At 42.9% G+C, this 24789-nt stretch overlaps 1 protein-coding gene across 2 annotated transcripts in view; it reads right to left on the bottom strand.

Annotated features, from left to right (window-relative positions):
- The window catches only part of IL17RD (interleukin 17 receptor D), an 81452-nt gene that overhangs the window by 20938 nt on the left and 35725 nt on the right, over window positions 1-24789 (bottom strand). For both annotated transcript variants that reach the window (XM_053600341.1, XM_053600342.1), the window contains exons 2-5: window positions 15701-15758; window positions 10407-10532; window positions 6866-6984; window positions 6223-6343 (exon numbers count right to left, since the gene is read on the bottom strand). In XM_053600341.1, coding sequence (XP_053456316.1) covers window positions 6223-6343; window positions 6866-6984; window positions 10407-10532; window positions 15701-15758 — 424 coding nt within the window. The remainder of the gene's footprint in view (window positions 1-6222; window positions 6344-6865; window positions 6985-10406; window positions 10533-15700; window positions 15759-24789) is intronic.

The raw sequence follows: 24789 nt of genomic DNA, 5'->3' as shown, positions 1-24789 counted from the left end.
ATTGTTGTTTTGTTTTTTAAGTTCAACCTTTTCCATACAGATCCTTTTTCTTTCTCAATTTTTCTAGTTTAATTATAATTTCCCATTGCTGTCTATTTCAATAATTAGAACTTCATTTTTGTTAGGGTTTCTACCGCTATTATTTGGTTTTTCACCCAATTTTATCCTGTAAAGTTTTCTGTTTGCTTGTTTTGGTTTGATTTATAGCATTTTTATCTTTCCTCTCTACTTGGTGGAGGTGGGGTATTCTGTCTGATCAGGTTAGCAAAGAGCTGCTGACCTCAAGGGAACCACCCAATTGGGCACCCCCAGAAGGTGTTTTTTTTTTTTTTAAGTTTGTATCAAAGTACCCTACTGTACACCTATATTGCTCCGTCTCCCTCTTTCTGTGCCTCTCTTCTTTTTGTCAATATTCCTTTTACCCACCCCCTCTCCTTTCTCTATTTTTCTTTTTTTTTCTTATCACTCGGTCCTCCTTTCTTTCATCCCTTTTTTGCTCCTCAACCTTCTCACTCTTCTGGTCCTGTAACCCTTAGTCCACAGGCACGAGAACTTAAAGAGCAAGAGGAAGTGAAAGGAAAATTAGGGCAAAGAAACAGATAAAAGAAATCACTCATGAGGAAGAATCAGCAGAAAACTCCAGGCAACATGAAGAACCAGTCCAGAACAACCCCGCAAAGGGACTGTGAGGTAGCTACTGCAGAGGATTCCACCTATAAAGAAATGTTAGGAATGACAGAAAGGGAATTTAGAATACACATGTTGAAAACAATGAAAGAAATGATGGAAAAAATGAAGGAAACTGCTAATAAAGTGGAAAATAACAAAAAGGAAATTCAAAAACAGAATCAAATAAGAGATGAACGATATGAAGAATATAAAAAGGATATAGCAGAGCTGAAGGAACTGAAACAGTCAATTAGGGAACTTAAAGATGCAATGGAAAGTATCAGCAACAGGTTAGACCATGCAGAAGAAAGAATTTCAGAGGTGGAAGACAAAGTTTTTGAGATAACTCAGATAGTAAAAGAGGCAGAAAAGAAGAGAGAGAAAGCAGAACGTTCCCTGTCAGAATTATGGGACTTTATGAAGCGTTCCAACATACAAGTTATGGGAATTCCAGAAGGGGAAGAAGAATGCCCCAGAGCAATGGAAGCCATACTAGAGAATATTATAAAAGAAAATTTCCCAAATATCACCAAAGATTCTGACACACTGCTTTCAGAAGGCTATCGGACCCCAGGTCGCCTCAACTCTAACCGAGCTTCTCCAAGACACATTGTGATGAACCTGTCCAAAGTCAAGACCAAAGAAAAGATTCTGCAAGATGCCAGGAGTAAGCGCCAGTTGACCTACAGGGGCAAATCCATCAGAGTGACCACAGACTTCTCTAATGAAACTTTCCAAGCAAGAAGACAATGGTCATCTACCTTTAATCTACTTAAACAGAACAATTTCCAGCCCAGAATTCTGTACCCTGCTAAGCTAAGCTTCAAAATTGATGGAGAAATCAAATCATTTACGGATATACAAACATTGAGGAAATTTGCCACAACAAGACCAGCCCTACAGGAAATACTTCAACCTGTTCTGCACACTGACCACCACAATGGATCAGCAGCAAAGAAAGAACTCAGAAATTAAAGGACAGAACCTAACCTCCACACTGATGCAAAAGATAAAACTAAGCAATGGACTCTCACAAAATAAGACGAATAGAATACTACCACACTTATCAATTATCTCAATAAATGTTAATGGCTTGAATTCCCCACTGAAGAGACATAGATTGGTTGACTGGATTAAAAAACACAGCCATCCATTTGCTGTCTGCAAGAAACACACCTGGCTTCAAAAGACAAATTAAAGCTCCGAGTCAAGGGTTGGAAGACAATTTTTCAGGCAAATGGAATTCAGAAGAAAAGAGGAGTTGCAAACTTATTTTCAGATACATGTGGATTTAAAGCAACTAAAGTCAAAAAAGACAAAGATGGTCACTTTATATTGGTCAAGGGAAAAATACAACAAGAAGACATTTTAATTCTAAATATTTATGCACCCAATTTAAATGCTCCCAGATTCTTGAAACAGACCTTACTCAGTCTGAGCAATATGATATCTGATAATACCATAATAACAGGGGACCTTAACACTCCTCTTACAGAGCTGGACAGATCCTCTAAACAGAAATTAAACAAGGATATAAGAGATTTAAATGAGACCCTAGAACAACTGTGCTTGATAGATGCATATAGAACACTCCATCCCAAAGATAAAGAGTATACATTCTTCTCATCACCCCATGGAACATTCTCCAAAATTGATCATATCCTGGGACACAAAACAAATATCAACAGGATCAAAAGAATTGAAATTTTACCTTGTATCTTCTCAGACCATAAGGCACTAAAGGTGGAACTCAACTCTAACAAAAATGCTCGACCCCACCCAAAGGCATGGAAATTAAACAATCTTCTGTCGAATAACAGATGGGTGCAGGAAGAAATAAAACAGGAAATCATTAACTTCCTTGAGCATAACAACAATGAAGACACAAGCTACCAAAACCTGTGGGATACTGCAAAAGCAGTTTTGAGAGGAAAATTCATCGCTTTAGATGCCTACATTCGAAAAACAGAAAGAGAGCACATCAACAATCTCACAAGAGATCTTATGGAATTGGAAAAAGAAGAACAATCTAAGCCTAAACTCAGTAGAAGAAAAGAAATATCCAAAATCAAATCAGAGATCAATGAAATTGAAAACAAAAGAATCATTCAGAAAATTAATGAAACAAGGAGTAGGTTTTTTGAAAAAATATATAAAATAGATAAACCATTGGCCAGACTAACGAGGAATAGAAAAGTAAAATCTCTAGTAACCTCAATCAGAAATGATAAAGGGGAAATAACAACTGATCCCACAGAGATACAAGAGATCATCTCTGAATACTACCAGAATCTCTATGCCCAGAAATTTGACAATGTGAAAGAAATGGATCAATATTTGGAATCACACCTTCTCCCTAGACTCAGCCAGGAAGAAATAGAGCTCCTGAACAGACCAATTTCAAGCACTGAGATCAAAGAAACAATAAAAAATCTTCCAACCAAAAAATGCCCTGGTCCAGATGGCTTCACTCCAGAATTCTATCAAACCTTCAAGGAAGAGCTTATTCCTGTACTGCAGAAATTATTCCAAAAAATTGAGGAAGAAGGAATCTTCCCCAACACATTCTATGAAGCAAACATCACCCTGATACCAAAACCAGGAAAAGACCCAACCAAAAAGGAGAATTTCAGACCAATCTCACTCATGAACATAGATGCAAAAATTCTCAACAAAATCCTAGCCAATAGATTACAGCTTATCATCAAAAAAGTCATTCATCATGATCAAGTAGGCTTCATCCCAGGGATGCAAGGCTGGTTTAACATACGCAAGTCCATAAACGTTATCCACCATATTAACAGAGGCAAATATAAAGATCACATGATCCTCTCAATAGATGCAGAAAAAGCATTTGATAAAATCCAGCATCCTTTTCTAATTAGAACACTGAAGAGTATAGGCATAGGTGGCACATTTCTAAAACTGATTGAAGCTATCTATGACAAACCCACAGCCAATATTTTACTGAATGGAGTAAAACTGAAAGCTTTTCCTCTTAGAACTGGAACCAGACAAGGTTGTCCTCTGTCACCTTTACTATTCAACGTAGTGCTGGAAGTTCTAGCCAATACAATTAGGCAAGACAAGGAAACAAAGGGAATCCAAATGGGAGCAGAGGAGGTCAAACTCTCCCTCTTTGCTGACGACATGATCTTACACTTAGAGAACCCCAAAGACTCAACCACAAGACTCCTAGAAGTCATCAAAAAATACAGTAATGTTTCAGGATATAAAATCAATGTCCACAAGTCAGTAGCCTTTGTGTACACCAATAACAGTCAAGATGAGAAGCTAATTAAGGACACAACTCCCTTCACCATAGTTTCAAAGAAAATGAAATACCTAGGAATATACCTAACGAAGGAGGTGAAGGACCTCTATAAAGAAAACTATGAAATCCTCAGAAAGGAAATAGCAGATGATATTAACACATGGAAGAACATACCATGCTCATGGATGGGAAGAATCAACAGTGTTAAAATGTCTATACTTCCCAAAGCAATCTACCTATTCAATGCCATTCCTATCAAAACACCAACATCGTACTTTCAAGATTTGGAAAAAATGATTCTGCGTTTTGTGTGGAACTGGAAAAAACCCCGTATAGCTAAGGCGGTTCTCTGTAACAAAAATAAATCTGGGGGCATCAGCATACCAGATTTTAGTCTGTACTACAAAGCCATAGTGCTCAAGACAGCATGGTACTGGCACAAAAGCAGAGACATAGACACTTGGAATCGAATTGAAAACCAAGAAATGAAACTAACATCTTACAACCACCTAATCTTTCATAAACCAAACAAGAACATACCTTGGGGGAAAGACTCCCTATTCAATAAATGGTGTTGGGAGAACTGGATGTCTACATGTAAAAGACTGAAACTGGACCCACACCTTTCGCCACTCACAAAAATTGATTCAAGGTGGATAAAGGACTTAAATTTAAGGCATGAAACAATAAAAATCCTCCAAGAAAGCATAGGAAAAACACTGGAAGATGTTGGCCTGGGGAAAGACTTCATGAAGAAGACTGCCATGGCAATTGTAACAACAAAAATAAACAAATGGGACTTCATTAAACTGAAAAGCTTCTGTACAGCTAAGGAGACAATAACCAAAGCAAAGAGACAACCTACACAATGGGAAAGGATATTTGCATATTTTCAATCAGACAAAAGCTTGATAACTAGGATCTATAGAGAACTCAAATTAATCCACATGAAAAAAGCCAACAATCCCATATATCAATGGGCAAGAGACATGAATAGAACTTTCTCTAAAGATGACAGACGAATGGCTAACAAACACATGAAAAAATGTTCATCATCTCTCTATATTAGAGAAATGCAAATCAAAACAACCCTGAGATATCATCTAAACCCAGTGAGAATGGCCCACATCACAAAATCTCAAAACTGCAGATGCTGGCGTGGATGTGGAGAGAAGGGAACACTTTTACACTGCTGGTGGGACTGCAAACTAGGACAACCTTTCTGGAAGGAAGTATGGAGAAACCTCAAAGCACTCAAGCTAGACCTCCCATTTGATCCTGCAATCCCATTACTGGGCATCTACCCAGAAGGAAAAAAATCCTTTTATCATAAGGACACTTGTACTAGACTGTTTATTGCAGCTCAATTTACAATCGCCAAAATGTGGAAACAGCCTAAATGCCCACCAACCCAGGAATGGATTAACAAGCTGTGGTATATGTATACCATGGAATACTATTCAGACATTAAAAAAAATGGAGACTTTACATCCTTCGTATTAACCTGGATGGACGTGGAAGACATTATTCTTAGTAAAGCATCACAAGAATGGAGAAGCATGAATCCTATGTACTCAATTTTGATATGAGGACAATTAATGACAATTATGGTTATGGGGGGGAAGCAGAAAGAGGGAAGGAGGGTGGGGGGTGGGGCCTTGGTGTGTGTCACACTTTATGGGGGCAAGACATGATTGCAAGAGGGACTTTACCTAACAATTGCAATCAGTGTAACTGGCTTATTGTACCCTCAATGAATCCCCAACAATAAAAAAAAAAAAAAGTTAAAAAAAGAAAAAGCCAGGATTGGGTATTCCTGGTTAGGTTAACAGTCCTGGTATCAAGTTTGTTCTAGAACAGCGGTTCTCAACCTGTGGGTCGCAACCCCTTTGTAACAATGAAAATACATCCAGCATATCAGATATTTACATTACAATTCATAACAGTAGCAAAATTACAGTTATGAAGTAGCAATGAAAATAATGTTATGGTTGGGGGTCACCATAATATGAGGAACTGTATTAAAGGGTCGCGGCATTAGGAAGGTTGAGAACCACTGTTAGAAGCCAGGAGTGGGATATCTGGTTAGGTTAACAGTCCTGGGCCTAACCTTAATTGTAAAAAGTCCTTTCCTGGGTACTTTTTGGGATCCTTTTCTCCTTGTCATGCTTGTTTCATGCCAGTATTTGGTGTGCTTTTGAATGTATCTCTGTAGGAAAATCATGAAAAACAGAAGAAAAGTCTCCTTATGGGAACAAGGCAGGAAAGACCATACTTACCTCGGGTTCTGAAGAAGAAAGGGTGGTAATTGCTTTCATTTTTAATGGAAGGAAAAGGTACAACCTTTACAAAGTAATCCGTTTCAAATTTCATATTCAGGAAAGGTTGAGATTCCATTCCCTAAAAGGAAACAAAAATACATGTTACGTCATGGAGAAATTACCCACCTTCCACCTACACATGAGAGCTTCGCTCCTACCCCACCTGTCACCCAGACATGATTCCAGAGCTGGAGGACATGCCCCGGGGAGGCAGGAAGTCTGGTCTTTTTTGGGTTTAGATCCCTAACCATGAAGATGGACACTGCTATCTGCTCTTTGGCAAGGAAGCCACAGCTTGTTAATCTAAACCTGAGTGTGGTGGAGGAGGGTGAGCTCACATACACTTCATAGCACAAAGACACCTTCCATGATGGCTGCTCAATGGTAACCCGAGAGGTGTGTTTACCGCAGAGAGGTGCTGAAGAGTTTTCCTGGGAGCACTGAGCAGGCTTGTGGTGTTGCCACGCCGTTCTCGCCCACCTTGGCGGGTGGGGTGGAGCCCACAGCCCTTCCTTCTCCAATTTCAGACTTTCAATAGACCATTCAGACCACCAGAACAATAGCCTGTCTTCAGGAGCACATTTCCCTGAGTGTGACTTACAGTTCTTTTGAAGCTACTGTTGAGCTGCTTCGGGTCCTTTAGAATCAGTTGTTGGCACTGTCTTCCCTCTGACTTCAGCTCTTCCAGTATTACCCGAAATCCTTTCAGGAATTCGATGCCTAAGCAAAACAGAATGCTTTTATTAAAGGCAAATCTAATTACTTCTGAACACACTTTTCTTCCTGTAAAAGGGATTGCCATTTTTTCTACCTATCCACCAGAGTTAAGGGAATTCTTACTTGGGCCACAGTGTCTGAGTCTATAGAAAGGACAAAACACATACCCTGAGTTCCTCTAGTACAGAACAGGTGATTTTCTCTCTCTCACCATTACTAATTAATTAATCTCTAATCCAGCCAGCCATTTCACAAATATCCATTGCCTCTGTGGCATTAAGGTTCAAATATTTAGACTCAAGTTACAACTGTTCATAAAAGTCTACAGTAGAATATGTAATTTCTAGGTCATTAAACAGGGTACCTTCAGCTAATGATTATTTCCAATGTTCACCAGGGAATCCCCTAAACCAAGTTTCCACCTTAAGTTTTAGCTGTATATTCTCTGGCATGTTTCACTGAGCAATGTACAAAATTCCCAACAAAGTGTTTGTCTGCACCCAAGGGGTTCTGAAGCTTGAGATTAAATAGCTTAGGGGAATGCCTATGCGATTTACAAAGCGGTTCTCGCTCTAATCATGCCTGAAAGGCAGACACCTAAGGGCTGCCCAGTGTGTGCTCTTCATACAATCCTCACAGGCTCCGAGACACCCACAGCGCTGCTGAAAGGCGCTGCCCCAGCCTCCCGCCACCTGAGCTTCCCCCACTGCACGTCCAACTAGATGCATTCAAAAGGATTAAGCTCCGATGACCACAAGAGCCTGCACCAGAGCTCTGTTTCCCTTGGAGACTGGAGTGGTCCAACTGCAGCTGGAGATCTCCAAAGGCGGCCTCAATTGGCAAGATATCGATTTCACATTCTTTCTGAATACTAGACAAGGAGACATTTTCAATCCTTCCTCTCCCAGGGCAAAAGTAATTACACAGGATGCAATTAACCAGGTGGGAAATTTATTTGTGGTAAAGGCCAGGGAAATCTTTTTCTCTTTCAAATTGGTTCTCCAATCCTGTAATTATTTGATGAAGAACACATATTTCATGGCGGGGAGGGCAGAGGAGCCACAATTGGAGCTTCACATTTTAGGAGTTCTGAGGACTACAGTGTGCAGGTAGCAGCTCTACCATGTTGTATTTCAATTACAAAGTTTCCTATGGGGGTGACAGCCAGATGACCATAAACTAGAGAATCAGACATGGTGACAAGATACGAGGTCTTTTGACCAACAGGAATCTCCATTCTGAGATTTAAAAAAAAATTTTTAAATAAGCCCTTACTATTTATACTAAGATTTAAATTATACAATGTTCCAACAACTACTGTTTATCGAAAGCCTGGTGATTAATATGATTAACAGCATACATCTCACAATTACATAAAAATTCATCAGCTGTTGTGGTTCTTGTTCTTATTTTTAAAAGAGTAGCCTGGTAATCCTTGCACTCTGGGAGGCTGAGGTGGGTAGACTGCTTGAGCTCAAGAGTTCGAGACCAGCCTGAGCAAGAGTGAGACCCCGTCTCTAAAAATAGCCGGGCGTTGTGGTGGGCACCTGTACTCCCAACTACTCGGGAGGCTGAGGCAAGAGAATCATTTGAGTCCAAGAGTCTGAGGTTTCCTTGAGTTGTGATGCCACGGTACTCTACCCAGGGTGACAAAGTGAGACTCTGTCTCAAATAAATAAATAAAAATTAAAGAAAAAAAAAAAAAAAAAAAAGACTAGCCTGAAAAATATCATGTCAAATCTGGAGGTGGAGCAGCAAATAGGATTCCTTCATCATCATGACGCATCAGAACACTGTTAACATGTAGGAGCTAGCTATATAATGATTAACCATTTATAGGGCAGCTTCCCATGAAGGAACTTAATATTTGTTCTCTCTCCCATCATTTAAATGCATTAAAACCTATCCATAACTGCAGGAGGAAGGTATTATTCCCCCCATTTTAGAGATGAGGAAGCTAAGGCATGCAGAAGCCAACTGACTTGTCCAGGGTCACAGGGGAGTGAAATGGCAGAGGCGTCTGGCTCTCAGCCAGTGCTCTTTGTCCACAGGCATTCCACTTTCCAAGAAGTTTCCTTGATACGACCTGACAGAGCCCGTTCCACTCACCCCCACCCATAAATCATCATCCAGGAAAGTGCAGCCTCTGCCCTCCCCGTTCCACACATCAGTTCTTCCTCCACCAGCTGACACGTCTCACCTTCGTTCTAAGCAGGGAGCCTGCGATTTGTCAGGCCAACCCCTCTAACCCCTTAAGCTACACATGGAACGACCACTTCTCTTTCACCTACAGAGAATGTTTTTTATCTTTAAATGTTAAGATAATATTATTTTTGGAAAACCCACTGGCTTCAGACCCAGAAGTATTTATGTGGAAAGTGGTTCGGCCCATGGTCGGCCCTGTCCTCCCTCTCCTTGTACTCGGCCCTCCTGCAATCCAGCTTCTGAGGTTTACCCTGTTCAGATTAAGAAATTCGAACTTTACTTTTTCCCTTGGCCAGGTTTTAAAAACTTGTATGATCAAGTTCCTATTGAGTAAGATGTCAAGGCAGGCCTGAGCAGCCACTATTCTTTGAAGAGCTTTCTCTGGAAATGTGTCTCTCGCTATGAGACAGTTCTCATCTCCACAGATGAGGAAGCTGAGGCTCAGAAAAGCTTCAGTGCCTTGGGTGAAAAGTTGATTCTGGGTTCAAATCCAGGCCCATCTGAACAAACTGTCACTTCTCAGGTCTCATGCTGGACTAACTGTCCTCTCTTGGGCATCCTCGATTCATTCAAAAAGACAAACAAATTCAGCCCCAACCCGAGACTGGGAGGATAATGTGGGTTTGCTTCTTTGTGTTTCTTTCTTTCAGGTTGCTTTTTTTTTGGTCCATACAATTTAAATAAAAATTCAATTACTTGTCAACATTTAAAACGTTATTGATTTCATGGTTTCTCATGAAGACTGGGATTTTCCTGAAAAATGTACCAATGGTGGGCCTGCATATCTGGGTGCCCCAAGGGACTGCTAATGCTGGATGTTGAAGCCATTACATCCTTAGATGGGCCACGGACTCTCTTGGCACTGCCACCCACCCACCCCTGACTACAGCTGGAGACAGAGAACCCAAAGCCTCGGTGCCATTTATCACTCATACACCATTATGTTTCAAACATACATTTCTCCCAATAATAGTCAAGGAAACAAAAGACTATTTTTTTTGGTCATGAGGAGGAGGGGGATAGGGTGCATGTAACTTTGAGCCCTGTGTGTGCCTAGCAAGTGTATGTGACAAAGTACAAAGTGTGTCTGCACCCAGCCCAACATAAACTTCACTCACATCAAGACCTGCCTGGCCCCTTGTGGCCATCGCGAGTGGAACCTTTGCCCTGGTCACCGCCCATCCAGGTCACCATTTTGGGCTCAACTTTTGACCACTCACCGAGGGCCCCTGGAGACCAAAGAATGGTGACTGCCACTTGGTCATGGCAAGCATACTGGCTGACGGTGATGTTCTGGGCATCAGCAATCACATGTTTCCCCACTGGATTCAAGTAGGTGGTACAGTCTAGAGAGTTGAGAGAACAAGAATAGTTACATTAAAAATGTTATTTTAATTTTTAGGTTCATCTTGTCAAATTACACAGAGCATGTCTGAAGGCAGCCAAACCCATTCTGTTTAATGACGTGTGCCTCAAAAGCACAAATCAGCCATCAAAGGTTGACTATAAGATGCTACAGAGGGATTTATTTATAGCACCCCACTCACCCCAAGTTAAACTCTAGGACAGTGTTGGGAGGATCACACACAGCATAGAATATGTTTATATATCTGCCACTTTTTAAAATTCTCATGACATTTTACCTAAATTAATAATTATTTATACCAATCCAACCAATTTTCAGCATTAAAGAGTGATCTGAAAGAAAAGAATGGCTAAATAATTTGGGCTTTGTATTTAAAAGAAACCTAGAGGGAAAGGTGACAAGGGGAAAGCAACTAACGTTAAGGATGTGACTCCCTGGGACAGTGATTCTCAGTGAGACTCTTAAATAACCCAGTTAGTACCTGCACAAGGTACTTTCTTAGTGACTAAGTGATAAGGATGTTAACTAGCATAGTTCAAAAGAAAAACCATTGTTTTGAAACACCAGGTGCCATCAAAGACACCCACAATCCCCACTTAATCCAAAGGGCCCCATATAGCTCAAAAACCAAAAGCCACATCAATTGATTTTGTCTGAGGACATTACTCACTGCTGCCTGTCAATGTAGCCAATGTGCGCAGCTGTACCACCTGGGATTGCTAAATACCCCCTCAAAATCTGCAAATTTCCTAAAAAGCTGCCAGAAGCTTCCAGCCAGAATTAGGCTGTGACTTCACAGAATGGCCACGGTGAGCTGTTCTAGCCACTTGAGCAGGAAGATCCAGCAGCCAGCCCCCGCAGCCGCCACGAGCAATTCTCCCCCTTCTTCCTGTTTCTTTCTCAATGATTAAACTCGAATACTCTCTTTTAGTATCTGATGCAAAAGATCATCAGTGTCATCAACGGTCCAAACTTGCCCATTAGCCCTCTGAAGTCAGGGTGTTTTTCCTCGAGGTGAAGCATTCTGTGGCATTTTCTAAGAAGCTCGGGGAGTCTCTACATTTGCCTCCCTTTAAACTATACTGCACTTTCCCATTGTTATGACTAAAAATGTTCACTAGAGACATTTGAAAGCCACAAAAGAATACAAGAAAAATGTAAAAATCATTCATAACCTCTCACCACACAGAGGTGCTATAAACATTCTAATGGCTACCCTGCCAAGCCTATTTTAACACTCATATAATATTTCTCCTTTTAAATGTCTTATTAAAGTATAACATACAGACACTAAAATGAACCTCCCAATCCTTTTAAAACTCCATCCTCCACACTGCCTCATGTCCTGCTTTCTTGCCTAACTAAATCAGGCACACTGTCTTCTCTAAACTCCATCAGCTTCAAAAAACAGTCACACTTACATTTCAACATTTTTATTTTGGAAGGATGTTAATAATTGATAAAACCAAATTCTACTTTGATGAAAATTCACTCTCAAAGCAATCAACATGTGTTCTCTGGATGTAGAAGAGAATTTTAAAATAAGGAAAAAAGTTTAACACCTGGTTTAACAACCCCATTGTACAAATGAGGAAGCTGCAGCCATGGAAGCCACCTAGCCATCCTAGGTGGCTTAGGAGCCACCACTGCCCAGCCCAGGGTCAGCACAAAAAAGCAGCCTCTGATGACTCACCCAGGGCTCTTGCTGTCCTTTTTTTTTTTTTTTGTAGAGACAGAGTCTCACTGTACTGCCCTTGGGTAGAGTGCCGTGGCGTCACACAGCTCACAGCAACCTCTACTCTTGGGCTTACGCGATTCTCTTGCCTCAGCCTCCCCAGCAGCTGGGACTACAGGTGCCCGCCACAACGCCCAGCTATTTTTTTGTTGCAGTTTGGCTGGGGCTGGGTTTGAACCCGCCACCCTCGGCAAATGGGGCCAGCGCCCTACTCACTGAGCCACAGGCGCCACCCGGCTCTTGCTGTTCTATCATCAGCACGAGCTTATAGCTACTTACACAAGCTCAGAGTCAGAGGTGTTCAGCCTGCAAATGTCATGGCTGAGACCAGCTTCCCAATATAAAGACAAGATACCATCATACTTGTAAAGTTCAAATATTTCTATTTATTAAGGTTTATAGTAAAAGCTCTGCAAAGATGCATGAACAACAGCAAATTGTTTTGTTCTTTTTGTTCATTTCTAATGCCAAAATTAATGCTTTTGGGGTTACTCTAGATATAAAAATTATGCAAACATAAAGTCTAAGTATTAAGACAATTTATTGTGGGGCGGTGCCTCAGTAGGTAGGGCATCAGTTCCATATACCGAGGGTGGTGGGTTTGAACCCAGCCCCGGCCAAACTGCAACAAAAAAATAGCCGGGCTTTGTGGAGGGCGCCTATAGTCCTAGATACTTGGGAGGCTGAGGCAAGAGAATTGCTGAAGCCCAAGAATTTGAGGTTGCTGTGAGCTGTGATGCCACAACACTCTACCAAGGGAGACATAGTGAGACTGTGTCTTTAAAAAAAAAAAAAAAGTGGGTGGCGCCTGTGGCTCAAATGAGTAGGGCACTGGCCGCCGCATATGCTGGAAGTGGCAGGTTCAAACCCAGCCCTGGCCAAAAACTGCAAAAAAAAAAAAAAGAAAGAAAATTTATTGTAACTTACTCAGGCACTCTCCCTCAAGCATACACTTTCAGGAGAAACATGAATGTGAGGCCAACGGAGGCAGGGAGTCTTAGGAAATTCAGTTTTGACTTAATGGTATAACATTTTCTTCCTTTATAACATTAAATGATAAAGGAATAGAAAAATAAGATTCTGTAGTTTACTAATTCTGGTGAAAGCTCAGCAAATGGCTCTTAGCTATTTCAAACAGAACTAGTAACCAGTCAGCTGAGCAACAACAGGAACTTCCTTGTGGAAGGAAGAGAGGAATCTCTTTTTTAGTGAAAACACTAAGGTTTTTTTTTTTTAACACAGTCTGGATCTAATTATTAGTAAGTCTAAAGTTTTAGATTCCAGTTACAAAACCTTTATGCCCGAATGACATTTTGCCAAAATGCAAAATGCTTTAAACGTCTCAGGAGTCCTTGTGAGCTGTGAATTAAATTCTAATTAAAAAGGAAGTTATATCCAAGGCAGGCACAGCTGCATAGGCCAAATATTCAGCATCAGGAAGAAAATAGTATGATAAAAACTTTTTTAAGTTTTACGGGTAGAGATCTTCTTTCACAAGCCCCATATTAAATTAGAGATGCAAATGCTTGTTTGTAGCTGACCACAAAATCTTGAACTCTTGAATAGTAATATAAGATCTGTCACAACCTAGAACATATATGAGAAATTAACTTTCTGAACTCTGGGAGGCCAAGATGGGTGGATTGCTTGAACTTGTGAGTTCGAGACCAGCCTGAGTAAGAGTGAGACCCCTGTCTCTACTTTAAAAATAAACGAACTAGCCGGGTGTTGTGGTGGGTGCCTGTACTTCCAACTACTTGAGAGGCTGTGGCAAGAGGATTGCTTAAACCCAAGAGTTTGGATGTTGCTGTGAGCTATGATGCCACAGCACTCTATCCACCCTACCCAACGTGACAGAGTGAGACGATCTCAAAAAAAAAAAAAAAATTAACTTTCTAACTCAAAGAAAGAACCCTTACACATCTTTTCTTAGCTGAAACAAGTGTCACAGACATGCAAATGTTTCATTATCATACCAGCATTTACCCAGAACATGCTCATGTGAAATGTCTGAGTGTTGTGTCTAAATCCTCACTGGTTAACCTAAAATACCCATCCAGCAATTGTTGGTGTGAACTGACACATGTATTTGTATCTTAAACCTGTTAGACTGTATCCATGACTTCAAAAACCCTTCTGGGGCAGTGATTATTCCAGAGGCCTCAATGTGACCTAAGCCACTTACTTATACTAACTCAGAACCACGTCCAAGGGCTCCATCAGACGTCAGGAGTCACTAAATATGAGTCAAGCTTCCTCTTGTCATTTTTACTTATAAATTATAGCTCCTAAGCCTAAAATGCTCACAATTCTATACAACTACCTTCTTTTGAATGAAAGCAGCTACTTTGAAGGAATCCTGTATGTTTAATCAGAAGTACCTCCCCCCTAGAAATCAATTTAGCCAGAGAAAGTCATATTTTCTTGAGAAAAAGGGGAAAAAATGGTGCTTGTATTCAAATTCCAGTCGGACTCTAATATTAATAGGTATCAATTATTTAGTGTACACTGCAGGCCAACTACCAAGTTGAGCAGTTATTAGCATTACCACAGTTAAGCCTCAAAATGATGTTAGGAGAAGGAAACATCTTTATTTGATATGAGAAAACCAAGGCTTGGAGAAGTCCAATCACCTGCCATAGCTCTAGTAGGCTGGTAAGTGGGGAGCTGGGGTTGGAATCAGAGATGCCCAACTAGAAATCCCTGGGCCAATCTGGGACCCAGGTTCACTTGACCCACTCTCTGTCTGTGAAAATTTTTAAACAACTGCCAATATCAGAAAATGTTCACACAGAGCCAAGTGTGGTGGCACATGACTGTAGTCCCAGCTACTTGGGAAGACGAAGCAGGAGAATCACTTAAATCCAGGCATTTGAGAGGAGCCTGGGTGCTACAGTGAGATCCCCATCTCAAAAAAAAAGTTCACACAAAAAGCACAGATTGCCCACTACTCTTGGAAATCACATTTGGCTACAGTCCGTGGGAATTCATTCCTCAAGGCCACGACAAGCTGGAACCAAGGAACTCCCTTCCAACCAGACATGGGCTATCCACTTTGCCCCAGTCCCTACCATTCCCTGGTATCCTGCGTGTGAGCAGCTTTGGGTATCTGTCCCCTGCTGGGCCCTTCTGGCATCTGCATTTGTTCTTAAGCCCACGGCTAAGTCCCAAGGAACTGGGGGAGGTCTCTGTACATAACTTTTCTAAACACCATGGAAGACACTTGACCTGTTCAAGCCTCCAAATACTTGAGTAGCTTAATTGAGACTGAGCTTTAGCTCTGTTGACGAACCTGAACAGGTTCAGAAAATTCCCCAACCCCAAGACCTGCAGTGTCCTTGATTCACCATGACTGTGTAAGCCTTAGATTACTGAAAGGGCTCCATTCTTCAGCAGGCAAGCCAGTTACTTACTGTCATATCTGAAGGTGATGTTGTGCAGCCCGCTGTTTCTGCTGGCCGGCCCCACTCCCTGTGGGAAAACAAGAGAACAGGATGTAGAGTGAAGCCAATTTGCTCTTCCAGTACAGATCCGCACAGAGTACAAGGCACGTAGTATTGGGGAGACCCAGGTCATGCCAGGTCCTGAACACCACCCACCGCTCCTCCTGCCTGTTCCATGGCCCTCTGACACCAAACTCCCTCCAGCCCAGGAGAGTCCCAGGAGTGAGCAGTTAAGAATGCTCACTTCCCTAAGACAAGAGAAGCAGGCTGGTCTGTTTAGGGGTTAAATAATAATTCATTAACAGTAAAATTGGGAGACCGACAAAGAGCTGCCAGCTGGAGCCCTTCCAGTTAGACTCACTTTGAGCACTGATTGGTTATAAAATGTGCCTACTCCAGACGCCTTCATCTGCAAGCTCTATTTAGCCAAGACAGATCGGCAATTCCTCCAGTCTAAGGAAACCAGTTTCTCATTCCAAGACTGGGAATGAGTGTGGGAATAAGCCGTTATTTTTAATGAGAAAATTCTTCACTGCATCCATACCTATGCTTGGAATACATAGGGTGGGTCATAAAAGAAAAAAAGACTTTAAAAGGTCTAACTCTTAACTCTTGGTGATGTGGCCGTTAGCCATCTGCACTCTTAATAGCGGGGCTAACAACTCGGCCAGACTTCCCACTTTCATTCCAGTGCCCACAGAGGGAGTACTGAAACCCTCTCATTGACCCCACCTTTACTAACCCCCCACTTACCCAGCATGGGAAAGAGCAGCGATAGATCTACAAAATCTGACTTGTCTGTTTTTATAATAATCTGCAAATGTGCTGTATTAATTGCAGTATTCTCTAAAATATGTTACTTCTGCAATGCTAAATGATGGGAAAATATCCTAATCACACCACTAAAGTTTCCATTTAACAAGGAGGATGTGGGGGGAGACCATATGCTGGCAGCCTGGTATTTAATGGGCAATTGTTACACTGAGACACAATGTGGAGAACACTTCTGATGGTGCCCAGAGGTTCAGACCACAACCCCATCACATCCAGATGCTACAGGCTTGTTCACACTGCTTAACCTGAGGCCAGGCACGCCCACTGAAACTGTATCCTTGAGCTCAGATATACGCGGGCCTTGGGAACGCACAGCTGTGCAGAAAGGGGTACATGGACAAGCACACACACACGCACACATACACAACACTCTCTAACGTGAGGCACAAGCAGTAACACAAAACTTCGAAACAGTGCACCAGCCCAGTCTTCTGGGGCTCTCCTGCTTTGTGGTTTAGCTGCCTTCTCCAGCTTTCCCCAAGATTCCAGAATACCTCACCTGAACTGAAACACTTTGGAATGCATCTTTACCATCTTAAAATCCTAAGAGTGTCCATTCCTCCTTAGGGACAAGGTCACAGTCTGTGCAGCTAGAAGCCGCCCAGCCTCCAAATGGTAAAGACCAGAGTAATTAACAACCAGGCAAGAGACCAGGAAGGAAACAATTCAATAACCCTCAACCTTTGATCTCTAAGACCAAAGCTCTAAGACTTCCCAACAATGCCCTCTGCTCCCTTATAAACCCCCAGGATATAAACTTACTTAACGTCTATTATGAGCTAGAAAAATTACGCTAGGTGGCAAACAAAACAGTTACTGTCCCTGCCCTCGTGGAATGAAGAAGCATGATGTGCATCCTTTCAAAGAGTAACTAGCCATGTGGACCACACCTAAGACGTACAGACAAATCTCAGATCAATCCCTGGCCCTCCATAAGCCTAGTGTAGAGGGCAAAACAAGGTGAAAGAGCCAGGTGGCCGTAAATAAACACGCAACATAGGAAAGGCTGCAAGGCAGACCCTGAGTAAACAGGAGTGAAGGTAAGGATGAAACACGCCTGAAGCTTAAAAGCGGGAAGGGTAACTGAGCTAGAAAAAAAGAAAACAGAGCAGCGTCACGGAAGGGAAACAGACACAGTCTAGAGGCCAAACTGGCACCACAAACCTCCCATCCTCTACCTGGTGACCAAGGGCAAACCACTCCACTGGGCCTGGGTTTCAACTGTTTTTATTTTTTAAAGAACTCGTATGGCTGTTCTCTGGGAGGAGGGTTTGAGGAAGATCATATGAAGCCACATAGAAGAACTTTTCAAAATGAAGCACACTCCTTTTAACAGCATGCTGCGAGATAACAGAGACTCTGGTGACCACTCACCTCACTTGTGGGACGTGGTCAGCTCTCCCTTCTTTTCCTGTTTCCCCTACATTTCCTGTGTTTGTTTCCTCTATATTTCCCCAGCAACATGTTTTTAACAGATATTTATTAGGCAGGCTAATGCATTGTGGAAAGGAGCCTAAGACCATGAGATGTGCTATATCATGCATGTAAGAACGTAAATCCCTCCAAATAGTTTCTGTGATGTGTGTGAGCTGTTCAGAGGGGGCTCAGTGAGGCTGTCTTGAAGGATGGTGAGTCTCACACATAGCACACACTCCCCACAGAGCATTCCACCTTGGCCTCAGCCCCACAGGGCTGGGCACTCAGGTATGAATCAGACCTAGGTCCTGACTTCAAGGAGCTTGGTCAGGACCAAACACATATATATTTGCCCTCACTCCAAGCCCTTCACTGGCTCCCCATACTCCCTAGACCACTCCTGATGTGACCCCTGCCTAACTTTCCAGCATTCCCTTCTCTACCTTCCAAACCCCTTGCAGTTCTGCCCAGAGCATGTTCTTGGGCACTCCTGCTTGCCCAGAACCCCCCTTTCCCACGTGCCCCATAGAGCTCTCCTGGTCGGCAGCCTGCCTAAGTCTAGCTCCTGTCACTCGGTGCTCTTGACACATCATCTGCCTGCATACTCAGCACAGTAATTCACCCCACAATTTGAATTGTGAATTTTGCATCTACTTCTGTGAATGTAGATGCAAAATAGTAATTCTAATTCCACAGAAAATCTGAGACCATAAGACCCTGAGACCATCCAAGCCTGGTCATGGAGCTTCGAAGTAGAGACACAATCCAGGTACAGGTTTTTATGTGTATTTTAAAGACCTTTTACTCCTGGAAGTCCTTGAGAGCATAGCTTCCCGGGACATGCACGACAAATGCTCCATTGGGTTGTCCTGGTGCACATAGAATAATGTAGAAACAGTGTGCCAGGCTAGCCCACGGAGTACTACTGTTTTCTTTAAACTTTGTCAGAGGCAGAATGATAGCCCCCCAATATGTCCACATCCCAGTCCCTAGAACCTCTGACTATGCTATTTTACATAGCAAAAAGGACCAAGCAGATGTGATTAAGTTTATGGGTCCTAAAATGGGGAGAGTAGTCTGTGTTATCCAGGGGGACCCAATGTGATTGACCACAAGGGTCCTCGTAAGAGGGAGACGGAAGGGTCAGAGTCAGAAGGGGAGATGTGTTGATGGAGGCAGAAGACAGAGAGATGACTGAAGATGCTATAGGCTGGTTCTGAAGATGGAGGAAGGAGGAGCTAATGAGCCAAGGAAAACAGGTGGCTTTTGGAGGCTGGAAAAGGCAAGGAGGGTGTTCTCCCCAGAGTCTCCACAAAGAGCCAGCCCTGACAACACCCTGACTTTACCCACATAAGACCTAAATTGAAAAAAAAGGGCGGGGGGGGGGTCTGTATTGAACTTCTGACTTCCAGAACTATAACATCTATGTCATTTTAAGCAATTAAGTTTGTGGTGATTATAGCAACAATTGAAAGCTAATAGACACTTACACAATTTCAGCTGCAATGTGGATAAAATAGATTTCGATGTCACATATACTTACAACTAACTGCTTGTCACTGTACTCTACCCCCACCCTGGGTTCAGGCAGACAGTGATCCGTCAGAGCTGCTGCTTGAGAGTCTGTCATCCTAGATACAGGCTTCTGTGAGCTGGCTGGGGGCTTGTCTGGAGTAGAGGAGTGGTTAAGAAAATGGGTTTGGCTGGGTATAGTGGCTCACACCTATAATCCTAGCACTCTGGGAGGCTGAGGCAGGAGGATCTTTTGAGCCCAAGAGTTCAAGACCAGCCTGAACAAGAGGGAGACCCCATCTCTACTAAAAATAGAAAAATTAGCCAGGCATAGTGGCGCACACCTGTAGTCCCAGGTACTGGGGAGGCTGAAGTAGGAGGATCACTTGATGCCAGGAGTTTGAGGTTGCTGTGAACTAGGCTGATGCTACTGCACTCTAGACTGGGCAACAGAGTGAGACTCTGTTTCAAAAAAAAAAGAAAAAAAAAATGGGTTTCTGAACCATCCTATAAAGTATTTGAATAAAACTATCTGGGAAGGACTGGTGTGGAGCTCGCACAGACTCCAACACTCATGAATTCAGAAATGTTTATGTTATCCTTTCAGACTCTTGCTTCAACGAAGGAGGTGAGAGTCATACTACAGGCAAGTTATAAGGAGATACTTTAGGGAGACCCCGGAGAGCCCAGGGGAAGTGCCTGTCCGGGTATGATCTGTCTCCAGCATCAGAACTCTAGAAGATTGTGGGGGATGAGGTAGACAGTAAGTCAGGACAAAGTGGCAAGAGGCACTGACCACCTGACTGGCAGTGTGTTCTACTGAGATCACAGTGGGAACTGAATGGCCCAGTAACTCCCTTTCTGGTAAGTGCACAAGTTGGATTAGAGGAAGAGAGGCTGAAGACAGACTGGCCTGCCTGGGCGTGGTGGCTCCTACCTGTAATCCCAGCACTCTGGGAGGCTGAGATGGGAGGCTCCCTTGAAGTCAGGAGTCTGAGACCAGACGGAGCAAGACGTGAGACTGCATCTCTTCTAAAAATAGAAAAACAACTAGCTGAGCATTGTGGTAGACGCCTGTAGTTCTACCTACTTGGGAAGCTAAGACAAGAGGATTGCTCAAACCCAAGAGTTTGAGGTTGCTGTGAGCTAAGAAGACGATGCCACAATACTCTACCCAGAGCAACAAAGTGAGACTATCTCAAGGAAGAAAAAAAAAAAAAAAAAAGACAGACTGGCTAGAAGGGGTGGCTTCCAAAAGCCCTTGCCCCATGGTCCTGGGCCTGGGCCACAGTCAGCCCTTGATAAATACTCATTTTTCTGCCTGAACAAATGATTGCATGATTAAGCCTGGTAATATACACCAAGAACCTAGCTTGGTGTTACACAGTGATTTACAGGCTCAGATTCAGGGTCCACACTAAAAGAAAACAGGTAAGGCAACTTACAAAACTCATCAGTAGCTTTGTAAAATGTTCTTCAGGAAACAATCCCAAGCTTTTAGTTACTGCTGTTGTTTTGATATTTAATGAGCGGATGACTAAAGATATTTGTTTGTTGCCTCTTACTTAAAAACTATAAACGTCAAAGCTGCAACTTCAGGATGCCACATTCTTAGTTAATTAACCCATTTGCTGCACTGACAGGTTGCTTTTAATTTGTTATAAAGTGGGCTAAGAAGCAAGTCCCGGGAGCCTGAAGCTCCGCTATGAAATTCCTTTGGTTGGTGCTCTATGGTCAGCAAGAAGGGAAGCCGCAAATGGGAACATACTGGAGAAAACATCTTCTCAGGAAGGGAGGAGAGGATAACCCTTAAGGGCTCTAAAGGAATAAAATTCAAAAGGCAAAAACCCACACCATGCTCCAGCCATATGGCAAAGAAGCAAAGGCCTGGACACTAAAGAGACAGCCACGGAAGAGGATCCCACGTGCAGCAGCCAGGAGTAGCTGGGAGGGTGATCAGACAGCCAATTTCCTGAGGGCTCTTGGGGATTCTCAGCCACTTGAAGACACCAATTTCCCAGAGCAGTATTTCCAATTTACCTCTAAGACAGCTTAACTGCCATTTTGGAAAAATGCATTTTGAACAGAACTGTGCTAAGTATAGCAGGCCAAATGGTGATCAATTAAGAAACTTCAGAAAGCCAGGAGTGCTTTAGTGAAGAGAATTTAAATAAGAGCTTTGGTCAGAAAGAACTGAGAGGGTGGCTTTTTAAAAGGTACACCTAGTAACTACTTAAAACTATGGCCAAGTCATACTCCCTATTTTTCCATAACATTTTCTCCATCTTGGGTTTCCAGGGTGTCAAAACGATGAAAAGATAGCAGACAGCAGTTTGAGGCTTAAAATGTACAAGAGGACTAAACCTCAGCCTATGACCAGTGGCCACTGGGAGGGCAGGAGGCAGAACGCGCAGCCCCTCGACTGAGCTAGTTCAAGTGGCTTCAAAAGCAAAGACAGACCCTACTGATTTCAGTTCAAACCTTTGGAAGAAAAAAAAAAAAAAAGTCTGCAACTGCAGAGAAGCCCCAGGTGATGTAAGCTGAGGAGAATGCTGGCTTACCCAAAACACAAGGAAAATAAATCACAAAGTCAGCCTAGGCCTGGATCTATTCAATATTCCCTCCACATTCCCAGGAGCTGTTTCTCTGTTTCTTTCTCTTTCTCTCTCCCCTCCTCCCCCATCTAGGTGCAACCAACTTCAAAAACGAAGGGTGCCAACAGTCTGTCACAGGGGTCCTCAAACTTTTTAAACAGGGGTCCAGGTCACTTTCCCTCAGACTGTTGGAGCGCCGGACTATAGTTTAAAAAAAAAAAAAAACACTATGAACAAATTCCTATGCACACGGCACGTATCTTATTTTGAAGTAAAAAAACAAAACAGGAACAAATACAATCACACCACCTCATGTGGCCCATGGGCCGCAGTTTGAGGACCCCTGATCTAGGGAGAGGTGAGATCTTGGATGTGTAGCAAGGAAACACACAAGCTTGGGGGTGGGGAACTGCTGGGTTCCCACCAGCAATTACCCTGTCGGCAAAGACCCGGAGATCTTAAGCTAATTAAAGAGATTTGCTCAGGGAGGTAGGAAATCACTGCTCCAGAGCATGGCCTGTGCACCAGACCAAAGCCATAATCATGATTCATCGCTGACATGTTGCTAATCAGCACACACATGTTCCTAATTTCACGCTCCCCAAAGGAAAGCTGAAGGGACAATTGTTTCTGAGCTCTAACATGGAGCCAGGCTATGCCAAGTTACCAAGCATCCTGCTTATCAAACTGAAAGCTCTAGTGTTCATCCAAGCTTCTTTTCGCTATCCCACCCCTTTAGCCACGCCTGCCCCAATCCATTTATTAAAGATAAGGATGTGTTAGGACGTTTACACGAGTTATTTTTCAGACAGCAACGTCTCTAAATGACAGTGGCCTTCATGGGATTTCACGTATTTTAAAATGTTCTTCCCACTCCCCACTTCATGATTTCCTTATCGTTTTGCTGCTGGAATGTACCTGTGCAGTTAAAGCCCAGAGATGGCAACACATACACCTACACACACAAAAGCTAGCTTTCTTCCTATGTTTAAAAACTAAACAAAATGAAGTTCCACAGTTTCCTCGGTTTTCACAAAGCAAAAGCCTAAGTATTTTTTCCAATTAGTCTGTTAAGGACCCAGGCTGCATGTTCTCCCATGGCTGATACTCACAAATAGACAGGATTGTTCCATTTTCCTTAATCTGAAAATGTCAAAGGCAAGCTATAAAACATGTCTCTGGACGGAGAGCCAGGCTTTCCCCTCCGCTTCACAGGCCACTCCCATGTGCTCAAATGAGAACCGCATGTTAGGGAATGGGCATCTTTAAGGTAACAGTCAACCCATCTGTAGCTTGAAATGCACACACAGACAACTTGCAGACACAGATTAACTGGAAATACTGGGCACAAAGAGGAAGCAAACAACTAAGCACCCAAATGCCCAGCCAGCAAATCAGCTACTGAGTCGCTCACTCACTTAGGAGTGAAAGGGACAATTACCAGGACTCACTCCAGAAGCCCAAGAAAGTCTCTTCCGATGAGGGCAAAACAGTGATTAGACAATAGAGAAAAACTTAAAGCTATAAACATGATTGTTATGCCTAAGCTGGGAGGAAATGTTCAGATCAAAACATAACCACTAATAAAAAGCCTTAGGACCACACAGAGAGAGCTGTGCTGCTCTGAATTGTGTCAGAGGCCTGGGGACTGAGTCTCCAAATGCTGTGTCACATCTGGAATTCTGCTTCTGCAGCACAAATGCCTGCAGAAATGGGGGAACTGTGATGTTGCCATGGGGACCCAGCTTCCTCCACCCCAACAGGTCCCTGGCAAGCCCCACAACCTCGCTTCCTTCAAGGTGAATTTCCCATATTTGGAAATTACTCAAGGTGGTTTTCCTATATTTGGAAAGGCACCCTTTTAAGAGTTTTGCTGCTAATAGAAACATTACAGGATATGCTAGAAAACAAGGTGACCCTTCTGTCAGCCTATTAAGTCTGTTGACCTGGTGGTCTTGGACAGAATAACCTCCTTAACATAACAGTGGGAAGCAGCAAGTCAGCATTAGACCCTTCTTCAAAATGTGTGGCTTCCTCCCCCTTTCTCTAGGAAAGAAACAAGCTTCGAGCATCCTTTCTATTTTTTTATTATTATTTCTTTAATTTTTGAGACAGAGTCTCACTCTGTTGCCCTGGGTAGAGTACCGTGGCGTCATAGCTCACAGCAACCTCAAAGTCCTGGGCTCAAGAGATCCTCCTGCCTAGCCTCCCAAGTAGCTGAGACTATAAGACACCTCCTACCACGCCTAGCTAGTTTTTGTATTTTTAGTGAAACGGGTTTCACTCTTGCTCAGGCTGGTCTCAAAACTACTGAGCTCAAAGAATTCTTTCACCTTGGCTTCCAGAGTGCTGGGATCATGCGTGAGCCACTGTGCAAGCTTCAAGCATCCTTTTTTTTTGGTTTTTGGCCGGTGCTAGGTTTGAACCCGCCACCTCCGGCATATGGGACCGGCGCCCTACTCCTTGAGCCACAGCCGCCGCCCTCAAGCATCCTTTTTAAACTCTCCTTCTAGCTGCAAAAATCCAAGTGAGTCAACCTGTGCTCAAAACTGCCTTCCATTGGTGGCCCATGGGAGGACCCCAGGTTTAGCCTTGTCCTGGCAGGGACTGAGCCTCTACTCTTGCCCTGCAGGGCTACTGACCAAGGCAAGGTACTTTCACTTTTAATTATTATTTATATCATTATTTTTTGAGTCTTACTTT

Source organism: Nycticebus coucang, chromosome 8, assembly GCF_027406575.1.
Source record: "Nycticebus coucang isolate mNycCou1 chromosome 8, mNycCou1.pri, whole genome shotgun sequence".
In the NCBI taxonomy this organism is placed as follows: domain Eukaryota; kingdom Metazoa; phylum Chordata; class Mammalia; order Primates; family Lorisidae; genus Nycticebus; species Nycticebus coucang.
This window is presented reverse-complemented; position numbering and strand designations above follow the sequence as displayed.